The sequence below is a fragment of the Acipenser ruthenus genome, chromosome 4, assembly GCF_902713425.1.
Source record: "Acipenser ruthenus chromosome 4, fAciRut3.2 maternal haplotype, whole genome shotgun sequence".
Taxonomy (NCBI): Eukaryota; Metazoa; Chordata; class Actinopteri; order Acipenseriformes; family Acipenseridae; genus Acipenser; species Acipenser ruthenus.
Window position 1 is genome coordinate 25,674,805 of NC_081192.1, and position 14,626 is coordinate 25,689,430.

Below are 14,626 nucleotides of genomic sequence, written 5' to 3' on the forward strand. Positions count from 1 at the left end.
GGTTACACAGTATCCTCCGATATCCCCTAGTGATTTGCGGTAGTACGTTGCCATAATCCCCCTGGATACATGAGACGAGAATAAAGAAGACAAGCCCAAATTAAAATACAGGAGGATTTATTCTTGTCATATTCCATTGGTACAGTCAGATATGCTAATGTACTGTAGTACACAAAACTTAAAATGTGTCCAAAACACTTTTTAAATTATCTTAGATCACATCAAATATTAGCAAGTTAAAGGTCTTTATTTCGACTTTTAATTAAATTACAGAACGTCTTATCGCCCCAGATTTTCCCTTTGTGCAAATACCCATCTAATTTATTTACTGTGGCATGGGCATTTTTTCCCCCATACAAATTAAATGTTGTTGTTCAATGAAAATAAACAACAACATTTACAAGGGGGGAAAAAAAGAAATAAGAACGTGTATACATTACATTGGTTTCTGGGATACAGTCATCCAGCAAAGTCTTTTTTCAACAACAGCTGGGATAAACTAACCCGGTTTCATTACGGCAATCTGGACGCTCTAACACTGATGGGCTAGGGGACAATAAATGCTTCTGTGCCCAGAACAGCAGCCAAAAGACTATGCTGTGTAATCCCGAGGACCGAAGCCCACCCTGGTGGTTCATGCACGCCACTACTGACATGTTGTCGGTGCGTACAAGGTCATGTCTGTTCTGGAGCACAGGAAGGAAATGCTGGAGAGCAAGGTGCACTGTTCAGAGCTCCACTGTATTTCTGTGCAGGGATGTCCAGCGTCCAGGACCCACTGACTCCTCTGCATTTTTCGTGTAAAACAGTATTTTCACCAACATTTTTCAGTATTCACTCATAAACTTACTGGTTCTGTTAAGATGGATTTTGTATTTTTTTTTGAGAAACAACAAGCAAATGTATGAAGCACCCTTGGCTATTATTAAAGTGTGTGCATTCCACATGTATACAAAAAGGAATGTGGATTAACCATTTGTAAATGTTCATGTTTTTTTGTAACATAACATTTGTTAAGTGATGTGTATCTTTTCTACTGTATTGTTTGTACCTTGCATGTTGATGGCAGGCGCTTTGATGAAATGACTGTGTTCTTCAAAAAAGCACAAGTTCATTGCATTTGTCTGAGTTAACGAGGATTTGTGGCACACTCTACAACCCGGTTTCTCAGAGACGTCGGATTCAGAGGCCAAGAGTTGCGTCGCACAGTGAAGAACTTATCTGAAGCAGCAGAGAGGAGCAGCAACTGGCTGTGGTTGAGACGGAAAGATTCTGGCTGGGGATCTCAAGCACAATAGAAAGAAAGAAACGCTGATGTACAGGTAAGTAAGCTGGGCTGAGCTGAGTGGGGGACGGAGGGGGGTGATGCTGGGACGCCAGAATCACCGTCGAGCCCTCTTGAGGTGTCGTGGGCTAGTCGACGAAACACTGAGGATGGAAGGTGCCCACTTGAAGACCCCAGAGATGTACCCTACTTAGCTCAATCCAGACGGTTGTCATGCTGATGCGCTGGGGAGGCCGCACTGTGGTTGATCCCCGGAGCCAGCATCGCAGCCGTTGTGTGTGCTGATGCGCCAGGGAGGCAAAATAAGCTGATCCCTGGAGCCAGCATTACACTTCAGCCATTAACACCAGACAGAAGGATATCTACATCATCATATGGAAGGAAACGTAAATGGATGGAGACACATATGGATCACATTAGTTTACTGTAAAGCTACGTCTTAGTTGGTGCTTATCTTGGCGAGAGCCAAGTTCAAATCAGCATGAAGTTTTAACATCTACTCTCGTGTAATGGAAATCATGACATTATGACATATTCTTTACTCTGTCTGACCTTGGGAAAGTATTTTGTATAAATACATGCGTGCACTAGTTTTCAGAGAAAATAACCTTCCAGATTCTAAATATAAACTTCATATTTCCCCATGATTTTTTAAGAGGTATTTCAATAGCAGTCCCATCCTTGAATTTGGCAGTAAAGAAATGTATCCCCTTAAAGGACAGCAAGCCACAGGTGTCAACTCTTTTTTTTTTAAGAAAAATGTTCAGTTTTTTTCCCACACAGTCCAAACGTTTACCATGGTAAATTTGCATAGTAAGTTCTAATGCTTGTGTTCTACAGTGTTTAGGAAATGAAAACAATATTGTGGCAGGGTAAAGTATTCTCCCTTGTTCAGGGGTGAAGTGTAGCCCCTGGACATGGGGCGGTACGGTGTGTGATAACTCCCACCCTCTCCAAGATGGTGCGAACCTTAAGTCTACTGTCCAGTTGGGGTGGCCATTTTGGGAGAGGTAAAACCGCACATGTGCTTCAGATACCAAGGTGATGAATCATTGTCCTATTAGCTACATCTGTTCCCTAAGGGGAATGTGTGGTTGAGAAGTTGGTCGTGCTGGAGAGGTCAGGATAGAGGAGAGGAGCCTGGAGTCTGTACAAACTGTATTATGTATTGTGGAACACTAAGCTCTTTTGACTGAACGACAGTGCCTGACTGATAGTGGTGGAAACGGGAGCTACTTGGGAACTGTTCCGGAACCTGCCGAGTGAACTCAGGGAAATTGCCAATACGAGGTTACCTGCACCTGGTTTCCTTCGCAAGTACAGGATGGCTCACAACGACAATAGAAGGACATCGATAGCGGCGGTACAGAAGATAAAGAAACAAGTCATCTTTTTGTTGTTTGTATTTTCATTTGGCCCTTCCCTGTAAAGACCCCTTGCTTAAACGGTCACAGACCGAGAATAAAGAAAAGCTGCTTAAAAACACACTTCTTTTCGTTTGGGCTTTTCTTTTCAGTTTGTTTATGTTGTCTCCATCTCCCACAGACTCTATCTCCCAGAAATGTACTACCACATTTTTCAATGTGTGTTTTGATCTTATCTTAGATACTTGTTTTAGATTATTTTGATGCTAAACCCTGCTTATAATGGATAGTATACAGCTTATCTTATTGGTTTAGCTTCATAATTGTTTGTTGTTGTTGTTGTTGTTGTTTTTTATTTTTATTAATAGGCAGGGTAGGTGAAAAAAAGCAGAGTTGATAAATAAAAATGGAATAAACAAAGTAATTCTATTCAAAAGCAAAAGCATGCTTATTTGAGTCAGGGATAATCCGGGCAGTGATGCATGATGTTCTTTTCAGAGCCCTTAAAGCTGCCTGTGACTCCCATTGGCAGTTTCCTGTTAAGAGAACGCTACAGCTACCAGAGGCCCCAGGCCCTGATGAGATAAGCATTTGCCTCTGACACAAGTACTCTAGCACCTGGGCTTTTTAGGCCAGAACATCCCCTTTTGCTGCAGATTTTGCCTCACATCTGTCCCATGCAGCAGAACGCAGAAATCACCACTGGTACACATCAAGTGAAACAAACAGTAGCAAGATTTAGCATTATTTAAAGTGGTGGTTGCTAGAAAACTGTTAACTTTCTTCTTAAATAAAGCACACAAAAATGCATTGGTAAATCAATAGCTGATACTTGTATTGTTTTTGGTATCTACCAATAAAAAAAATAAAATCCCCATTCAAGGATAATTACATGGCCCTTAGCTTTTTGCCCTGTTTATAATTTCCTACGTTTTATATTGTGCCTTAGGTACAGAATAAATTAAAGTGAAGTTGAAAGATGGTATACCCTGACCTTCCTGTTCAGAAAGTAAGGATTTAAATGTGCAAGTAAAGGATCAGGGGCATTCTATGCCAAGTCAGCAAATCAGTGTGGAGTAGTGGTTAGGGCTCTGGACTCCTGACTGGAGGGTCATGGGTTCAATCCTAGGTGGGGGACACTGCTGCTGTACCCTTGAGCAAGGTACTTTACCTAGATTGCTCCAGTAAAAACAGAACTGTATAATTGGGTAATTGTATGTAAAAATAATGTGTTACCTTGCAACAATTGTAAGTCGCCCTGGATAAGGGCATCTGCTAAGAAATAAATAATAATAATAATAATAATAATAATAATAATAATAATAATAATAATAATAATCAAGAGAAAAAAATGTGGGAAACTACAACTGTATTTTGGAGATGATGGACAAGCCCTGATAATTTCATCACATTCTAACATGGAGAACCTAGAGACAGATTCTAATTTGTCATTAAATGAGACAAATATGGAAAATGCATGTTGGATAATTTGGATAAAAACCCACCCAGAACAAATGTGAACATGGCAAAAAAGTTGTGGTGTGTGTCCACTCCCCATAGTTTCATCAAATGTTCCTCTGCGGTTTGTAAGAACATGATGTCATGGTATAACTGAATTTGTTATGGAATGTCTTCCAACATCCTAACATCATAAAACAGGATCGGCTAAAATTTACAGAGCATTAGGGGGCCTTAGAACTCTTCGAGAATCTAATAAAAAGGAAATGTTGAATAGTTTACCACTGGGGCAGGTGTTCAAAAGGGCCATTCGCTTTCACCAAGTCTATTCCATCTTGACGAGTATCGTTCCAACAGATCTGACTGTTCAGCGTTAAAGTCAGAGCAACTTTATGATTAACACCCATTAAAGATGATAAGGTGACTATTTTTATTTACAACTCTATAGCTCTGCAGTAACTAAAAAAAGTAGAACATGTGCTAGAAGACTCTAATTGATAACATTTTGTCATTAATTAGTGAGTGTTAGTCTAAAAGTCTGAAACCACACTACCTAAGCAACAGGTCGAAGTCTCTGTACTTGGATGGAAGCCCTGTATTTTAAGTCTCCCCTCGGGACCAATGCTACAGTAAACCAATACCCTTTTTCCTGTTGGAGGGTGGCATCCTTCAGATAAGCTGTTAAATCTAATTGCTGTCTGTGTACATGTTGTATATGATTTGGCACTATTTTAAAGAAGACTTACATGTTAATCATGACGTCCAAGCCAATTCATTGGCCCCACATTCTACTGTTTATTTAAATTATATCTTTACAGTCAGATCATGTATTAGATTTATGGGTTATGTACAGAACAAAAACCTTATCCAAAATGAAACACTTAAAAAAAAAAAAATCTTTGATAATATTTTCCTTAATCAAAAAGCGGATTTCAACAAGTCTGAGGTTTAACGTTTTTATATTTATTACCTCATTGGCGCTAGCCAACACAAAACAAACATGCACTTTTCCTTGTGACTAGTCAAAACAGCTTTTATTTTGGAAGGTATAAGTCTTTGTCAAACAGTTAAACTTAAAAAGTCTGTCACATCCGGCACAACAATTTGTCTTTGTAACTGTAGACTTAAGAAAGGCTTTCTTAAACCACATCCCATTTTCTGTAAATGAGTCAATATCAGCTCTGATGGTTTGGCTTGAAATCACTTGGTACAAAATGCTTTTAGTGAGCTTGCAGACGGTGCCGGTCTGGGTGTGTCTTGTTCAGGGTTTTTTTTATTCAGATGGAAAACTAAATCTAAATCTACTGCCTGATCTGGCTTGTTTATATAGTATTACATTAGGTTTTATTTTGCAATATTTTTTTTAGTATAGCAAGCCTCATAGGAATTGGTGAATCTTTATCAGCCAAGACTGGCTTGTAGCCTTGTTCACAAACAAATCATTTGGTGACATCTCAAAGTATCTTTAAAAATATTGACAAACAGAAAAACCACAGGTGACATTCATAGCCTACCCTCCCACTATTTATATACATATACATATATATATATATATATATATAAGTCCAAGTCAAATCCGAGTCACACAGGGTCAAGTCCAAGTCAAATCCGAGTCACACAAGGTCGAGTTTGAGTCCGAGTCACACAAGGTCGAGTTTGAGTCCGAGTCACACAAGGTCGAGTTTGAGTCTGAGTCACACAGGGTCGAGTCCGAGTCTGAGTCACACAGGGTCGAGTCCGAGTCTGAGTCACACAGGGTCAAGTCCGAGTCCTAATCACACAGGGTCGAGTCTGAGTCCGAGTCACACAGGGTCGAGTCCGAGTCTGAGTCACACAGGGTCAAGTCTGAGTCCTAATCACACAGGGTCGAGTCTGAGTCCGAGTCACACAAGGTCGAGTCTGAGTCAAATCCGAGTCACACAAGGTCGAGTCTGAGTCACACAGGGTCGAGTCCGAGTCTGAGTCACACAGGGTCAAGTCCGAGTCCTAATCACACAGGGTCGAGTCTGAGTCCGAGTCACACAGGGTCGAGTCCGAGTCTGAGTCACACAGGGTCAAGTCTGAGTCCAAGTCACACAGGGTCGAGTCAGGGTAACCCCATCCCGGCCATTCCTGGGAAGATTCACTACTTTCCCAAACTTTCTCCATTTGGACAATATGGCTCTGACTGTGGTTCGGTGGCTTATAACCCTTTCCAGACTGACAGGCATCAACAACTTTTTTCCGGAGGTCAGGAATTTCTTTTGTTCGTGGCATGATGTGCCTCTAGAACCTGTGTGCTGACAACTTCACTTTGATGGTAAGGGCCAAAGTTAGTCAGATTTATATTGGGCAGGGCTGGCCCAAATCAGGCCTGGTTGTTAACCAAAGTACTCAAACAGCTGACTCTAATTATCCTGTTAACTGAGTTGAGTTAAGGGGGGGGGGGCAATAACTTTTCCACACCTGAAGATTGCATGTTTGTTTACCTTGCACACCAAACAAATGAAAGAAGCACCAAACTTTGGTGTCATTTTTTCTCTCAGACTTCCTCTATATACTACTACAACCCACAAAAAAAATCTGACCAAATACAATGTGAAAAATGTGCAAAAATGCAGAAAATCAGACAGGGAGCAAATACTTTTTCACGGCACTGTATATATATATATATATATAGTTTTAGAACACACCCATTTTTCCAGTTTTTATTGAAATTTAAGCAGTTCAAGTCCAATGAATAACCTGAAATGGTACAAAGGTAAGCGGTAAACTGCCAGAGTTTAAAAAAAAAAGTTTAGGTTACCAAAAACTGAAAAATAATGTACATTTCAGAGTTATACAAAAAGGCTTTTTTTCAGGGAACAAGTAATGGGTTAACAACTTACAGCTGTTCTGCAGCAATGGAAGTAAATTAAGCCTTGAAAGTTGATGCTAACAATTCCTACAAGTATCCCAACTTTTGTTGATTACTTACAAAACCTATGTCTGTATAAAAGCAGTGTTGGAACAGACTGTGTTACTACACCCTCTTAAGCATTATTTGGACAGTATTGTACTGCAGGAAGTAGTATATTGCTCTCATAATGGCGAGAAAAAGGCAATTAACAAAGGAAGACAGACAGACCATTATAACCCTTAAAAGTGTAGGTCTTTCCTTTAGAGAAATTGCAAAGAAAGCCAAGGTGTCAGTGAGTACAGTTTCCTACACCATCAAAAGGCACTTGGAAACTGGAGGAAACTCTGACAGGAAGAGGTCTGGCAGACCCAAAGCCACAACAGAATCAGAAGACAAGTTTCTGAGAGTCAACAGCTTGCGTGATAGGCGGCTCACAGGACAACAGCTTCAAGCACAGCTTAACACTGGTCGAAGTAAGCAAGTCTCAGTTTCAGCTGTGAAGAGAAGACTTCGAGCTGCAGGTTTGACAGGTTGGGTGGCAGTAAGAAAGCCATTGCTAAGATGGCAAAATAAGAAAATGAGGCTTGCCTGGGCCATGAAGCACCACCAGTGGACTACTGAAGACTGGAAGAAGGTCTTATGGACTGATGAATCAAAATTTGAAATCTTCGGTTCATCACGCAGTGTTTTTGTACGCCGTCGAGTAGGCGAAAGGATGGTTCCTCGGTGTGTGACACCAACTGTCAAACATGGAGGAGGAAGCGTGATGGTCTGGGGCTCTTTTGCTGGATCCAGAGTCAGCGACTTGCACAGAGTGAGTGGCACCCTGAACCAAAACTGCTACCACAGCATTTTGCAGCGCCATGCAATACCCTCTGGTATACGCCTAGTTGGTCAGGGGTTCATCCTACAGCAAGATAATGACCCAAAACATACCTCCAGGCTATGTCAGAACTACCTTAGAAGAAAAGAACAAGACGGTAGGCTTCAAATCATGAAATGGCCAGCACAGTCTCCAGACTTAAACCCCATCGAGCTGGTTTGGGATGAACTGGACAGAAGGGTGAAAGCAAAGCAACCTACAAGTGCAACACATTTGTGGGAACTTCTGCAACAGTGTTGGGAAGAACTTTCCGAACAATATTTGATTTCCATTGTAGAAAGAATGCCACGAGTGTGTTCGGCTGTTATATCTGCAAAAGGTGGCTACTTTGATGAGTCAAAAATTTAGATTAAATTTTGTTAAAGAAAACGATTCCATGATTTCTTTATCTCCAATTGTTTATTTGTTCTATGCTTTAATTTCAGAGTACATTGAGACATTAAACTGCGTAAATTTCAATAAAAACTGGAAAAATTGAGGTGTTCTAATACTTTTGATCGGTAGTGTACAGTATATATACTGTATCTGCTGGCATTCAATACAGAAATATTAATAGAAACTTAATACATTAAATGACAAATATTTCAACTAGAAGTCTTTCTTAATGTCTTCAGTGAAAACATTAAGGAAGACTTATAGACAAAATGTTTGTCCTTGAATTACATTAAGTTTAATTTAGTATTACTAAATGTAGCACTATTGAGTATTTTAGTTATGGATTCAAGACATCTGCCAGGGGGCACCTTTTTATTGTTCACATATAAGTACAGTACATATTGACACATGGAACTACCAGATGCCTTTTGAAAACCTTTATTTTTATGTTGCTGTATATTTCTATATTATATTGAGAAAAAAAGCCATCAGACACAAGGGTATTCTTGAAGCAATACTTTTTTAACATTTAGAGCAGTGTATGGATGCTTTTTGTCGGCCAGAACACTGTATGTCTTAGTTAACTTGTGATTCATAGACTGTTCCTGGGACAGCTTTTCAGAAAGCTTTCCACATGGACTTTGTCAGTTCCCTCTTAAACCATCTCTGAAATATCAAAATAACACACCATTTGAACCATTTGGATGAGGAATTGCCACTGTACCCTACTGGGTACTGTCTGTTTCATGGGAATAAAAACCAATACAAGTTGTAGATTTTTGCAATGTGCTAGCGAGGCAGACCGATAAAACAACTATCCTTCAAAAGCACTGACAAATACTGCATCACTGGTAGAAACCACAGTGTCCTCGGCATGACCCTGCTGATGCCTGAGATCTGATCCTTTAGCTCATCAAGTATCTTGGCAGCTGTGTTTTTCCAAAGCAGAAAATACATCACATAGAGTTGTCCTGTATAATATTTCCCTGTGTGAACTTGCAGCTTTCAAATACCAGAGGTGGTAGCGGTGGAGGGATCACATGACACTCAATAATCCATGTTATTACAGCGATATACAGTATATGATTTTTTCAAATGCTGATGACCACCTGCTGTGGGCAGGCTTTTCATTTTTTTTAATGATATATAAGAGTTTGGTTCCAAAATGCAATAAACGCCAATTTCCAGATTTTTCACATTACCGCCCACCAAAGTTCATTGATAGGCAGATAATTAACATAATCGGTTCAGTTTTGCTCACATTGTCAAAAAGGTAACACAGCAATACAGGTAACACAGCAATAACGATCCAGGATGTGGTATGAAACAGAAAAGGCAGGGCACTTGTCATGTTTGTTTTTTTATTTAATTTTTTTAAATCTCTCTTCCTGCAGGATTTAGAGGACAGATTTCGAACCCCAGTGCACTAGAGCAAACATTTTGAAAAGAGCTTTGAAACAGACTTTAAAGTTATAAGTGTATTTGCTTTGTATTTTTAAATATGACGGCGAAAAGCCGTATTAATGTTTTACAGCGTGGATGGGAAGCACCTTGTGCAGAAGGTGACCATCTCCCAAATTAATTATGTTTAATTGTTGCTAATCGGGAGATGGTCACCTGCATATAAGCCTGCAGCTCTCTGCACTCTGTGTGGGAGTTTGGAGGAGTGAACAAGAGGGAGCGAGGAGAAAATGAAAAGAAAAAGTAAACATAGGATCAGTGAAAGCGATCTGCCCAGCCTGACCTGTGTGTTTTGTGTAAGATATTTGTTTTATTTAAAACCTTTATTTTGCTCTGTGAGCAAGTGTTTTTGTTAAATCTTTTATTTTATTTTTGCAAGCGTCTTTTTCCTGTTTCTGACCTGACGTCACCACAAAGCCATCCCTGTCACAAGGACAAAGAAACATTTAATAACATTTTGCAAATAACTCATTTTTTAACCATTCTGATCAAGTCCGTTTGTAAATTGTGGTTTATAATACTGTATTGTTTTGCAAACTCCAATTTTCAATACATGTTTCATAGCTTACATGACAAAAAAGAAAGTCTGCAAATAGAGAATATAGAATCCATGTAAAAAAAGGTTCTTAGAAGCACCTAAAAAGGTCTCCCTACAGTGGCAAAACAAGGTTCTAACAAGAGCCTTTACTTCTAGAGTGTAGGCATTATTATAAGAACGGTGGAAGTGATTAAGATGGAACGATATTCCGAGGCACACTACAGAAAAAGTCTCATATACATGTAATACAATGAGGGCTCATCCTCCACTGTTATTTTAGTAATTCCTACAGAATTTATGTTTTGTTATATGGCATTCTGGTATTTAACAATACTGGTTCAGGGAGTATTGTTAAATTTGAGTTTGAAAGAAAACGGTAAAAAAAGGACAAAGGGACAGATGACGCAGTTAGTTTGTACAGCTGGTTGTAGGCACATCTGAATAATGTAGCTATATTATAGACCATACAGATATACTTTAAAATCATACATAGAGTCAGAAATACAGACATACATAAGAAATAGGAGAGTTGTAACTGCATAAGAATTTAAGAAGATTTAAACTGAAGACTGTTCGTATGAAGCTGTATGGAGTTATTGTTGTTGAACATATTGCTGTACAATGGAAGGATTTTCCACCCGTTTAACTGCCATGGATGTAAGTAAATAAAACGTATTGTTTATGAAGTTTGAAAAGTCTATACGCCTGGAATTATTCTATATGAAATAAGAAGTTGAACTAATATGCGAAGCACAGTACCTGGATGATGCGTCTTAATGTATAAGCAACCTAGACTACAAACTCTGAAGTGGTAAATTTGTTTAAGAAGCCACCACACATTCCATATTTTATTTCTTTGTCCTGGTGATGTATTTTGAGCTTGTAACACATCTAATTGCAGTGAGGGGTATTTAAATTGTTTGATTGTGGAATCACCTGCTTCACTTAATTAGACTTATAAAATAGGTTGTTATTTTGACGCTGAGTGTGGCCGTACTGAACACGCACATTACGTGGCTTTTTGCGGTCGGTTTTTCCCCTTTATAAATTTGGGCCTCAGAACCTTAGACCTCTCATAATGCAGTTTTATGTGGGCAACCGGTAGGCACTGAGGTCCTCTATTTTTAGTACCTCTTTTTAGTATGGAGAATGATCTGTTACCATTGCTACACACTTGTACTTTAAAACCACTGAACTAATGCATAACAATGCTAGAGTTTAGTTTGATTGATACAGAAGTATTTACTTTCTTTTTTTATCTGGGCAGACAAATACAGTCGCAGAAAAAAGTATTGGCACCCTACACTTAATATAAGGTAATTCATGAAAACATGTTAAATACAAGCATTTAGTGATCATTAGCCACCAATTAATATGACAATTAATATGACAAACACAATTTATGGTAGTTTAACAAACCATCTTTATAAAAAAATAAATAAAAAAGCATTTAAACAATTTCAAATATTTGTTCATGACAACATTTTGGCATTCAAAGTCTGTAAAAATGTAATAGAACTAATTAAAAAATATATTAATTAATTGAAAATCATTACACAATAATTAAAGAGTAAGAAGCGGGGTTAAAAAATATAGCGTTACACATCCCCACGTGTTGCTACAACTGTTTATATAATGTATACTTTAATGTTTCAAACCTCTTTTCAAAATGGTCATTCTAGTGCAATGATAATGTAAGGATTATTGCCCACATTGTTAAACAGGTAACACAACAATACTGATCCATGATGTGGTATGGAACAGAAAAGCCAGAGCACTTTTTTTTTTTTTTAAATCGCTCTTCCTGCAGTGAGTTAGAGGACAGATCTCAGTATGTTTGGATGTTTGGAGAAAAAAGGGAAAGCCTTCAATGAAGAAAACCTTGTACCTAGTTAAACATGGAGGTGGTTTGATCATGATATGGGGGTGTATTAGCAGTTAAGGAACTGGAGACATTCATGTGATTGAAGACTGAATGAATGCAGCCATGTATCAAAACATTCTACAAAGTACGATGATCCCATCTGTTTGTAGGCTGATTGGCAGACAGTTTATCACGACAAAGACCCAAAGCATGCAGCTAGGTCAACTCTGGAATTTTTGAAGAAAACAAAGACAGAAGTTCTGGAACGACCATTATACATGTCTGAAAGCTTGTAATAAAAGCAAAAGGAGGACACATGAAATACTAAAGCAGGGGTGCCAGTACTTGTCATGAACGAATACTTTAAATTAAAAAAGTTCGTTTTTTTTAGCAAGATTAGTTGTTAAATCACTAGAAATTATGTATTTTGCTTTTTGTTTTATTAAAAAGTGGTTAAATTTACTACATGCTTGTCCTTGACCTGTTACCTTGAATTATGGTATAATAAGCGTAGGGTGCCAATACTTATGTCTGTGACTGTATGTAATAATTGGTGGAGGCTAAGGGGTTAACAATAAAGTTTAATGTTTTGGCCCAGTTTTGGTTTAACTTTATATGTGATTATTTGTTGCATATCCTGAGAACAGTAATTGTTTATGTCTTTGCTATTTTGATTTTCATACAAACAGAAAGTTTAAAGCTTGATACTATATATATATATTTTTTTTTGCCACTGGTTAAATACATTTGTGACTCACTGTTGCTTTTATCTTCCACTGTTGCGAAAGCCATTTGTTTGCAAATTTAAAAAAAAAAAAAACAAAACATGTTTTGAACTAAAATGAGCATGATGAATGAGTGATTTGTTTTTGTATTGAGGCACCATGTCAGATGTTTTGACATGACTGTATTGAATCCCTTCGTGGTTTACCAGTTTTGTTAAGTTCACACAATAACATCTGAAACAGCAATCTGGGCTGTGTTTGTTTTTGTAAATAAATAGCCGTGAATCCATTTTCACATTTTAATGACAATGCGTGTGATTTGAAAAGGCAAGATAGTGTAAGAGTCTTGAAAGAGCACTTTATGGCACTCAGCAATAAATACACATGTAATTACAGGGTAAACCTAACACAACAAACTAGTGATTACAAAGTGATTTAAATACATCTATTTTTTATGAATAAGTACTAACTGAAATCCTCCAGAAGCATGCTCTGAGCAAGCAATTTAGGGTTTTCATCAAGTCACCACGGACCGGTGCAGCCACAGTGGTGGGCTAAACAACCACCTATTTTTATAACAAACTATTGAAAATGTATATTTTACTAATTGGTAACATGTAAGTAAGTTTTCTTAAAAGGAAAAAAGAAACTAGAATGGTTTACACAGCAAATCACATCAAAGTGTGCTCACTCACTGGGGGTGCACAGTAGGGGTCACAAAGTATCTGGCACTTACCACTATATCTTTCTAGTTGTGACTGGAGGTAAGAAGTGTGTTCTCTGGTTGCAAATGCATTACTTTTAGCTGTGAAAGATACCGTTTTTATATTTGCTGCCTTGGTTGTTTTGACCACCAGTATGGTGGCGTAGCCTGCTGGGGTCATGTGACTGCAACCCCATCAATTGGAATCTATGGACCCTAATCACAAAGCTTTGGGTACTAAATCCTTTTGGACTGCTTTAGACGGTCTAGAAATGTATTCTAACTTTTAAACACAGTTTAGCCTAATGTTTATATACACTCAAAAAACAGTCTGTAAAGTTTTATGAATAGGGTCCTATATGAGATATTTTAGATGAAACATTAATAAAAATGATTAACTGTACATGTCTGAAGCTGAAGGTAATGAATAATTGCATCTGAAAAAGTCACCCTCTGAATATATCTATTTTCATATATGTTAGAAAAATAAATCATATTATTTCAATGTTTTATACACACAGAATTTTCAAAATGCCCGGTAGTTTGTGTTGCATAATCATTAAATCAGTTTAGTCTTCTTTTTCTGTTTTTTCATCATAAACCTGTGAAAGAAGTAATTTAAAATATAGTTAGTTTACTCAGAAAACAGTGAATACACTTTAATTAATTTTTCACTCCAAATAAACAAAATCAGAAAAAAGAAAAATATAAGGAAATGATAAAGAGTACAGAAGAGCACATCATCTACCTATCGAGTGCTCTCAGGAATATATATGAAATATGAATGCAGAACATAGCTAGTTTTGGTCTGTATTGTAATTTATACTGTATAGAAGCAACTGGCATTCCGCATAAACATGGATGTGTTAAAAAAAAAAACAAAAAAAAAAAAACAAATAAAAAAAGTAGTCAGTTGACCTTTTTCTTATCTGACAGTCAAATAAATGTTTAATTGTTAAGAAGTAATGTGCAAAGAATGGCATTTGGTATTCTGAATGAATATCAGTTCAATTGGAAATGTTGTACTATAGGATACAATCTCAAAGTGTGGAATCAGCATTCCACTAATCCAAGCCACAAGATATAAAAAAC

General features: G+C 37.8%; 1 protein-coding gene across 7 annotated transcripts in view; it reads right to left on the reverse strand.

The window, feature by feature from the left end:
- Nucleotides 1-8,585: 8,585 nt before the first annotated feature.
- LOC117399457 (uncharacterized protein C8orf34 homolog) overlaps nt 8,586-14,626 on the reverse strand; it is a 142,718-nt gene continuing 136,677 nt past the window's right edge. For all 7 annotated transcript variants that reach the window (XM_059022238.1, XM_033998622.3, XM_059022235.1 and 4 more), the window contains one exon: nt 8,586-14,136. In XM_059022238.1, the coding sequence (XP_058878221.1) occupies nt 14,129-14,136 (8 nt within the window). In that variant the 3' untranslated portion in view covers nt 8,586-14,128. The remainder of the gene's footprint in view (nt 14,137-14,626) is intronic.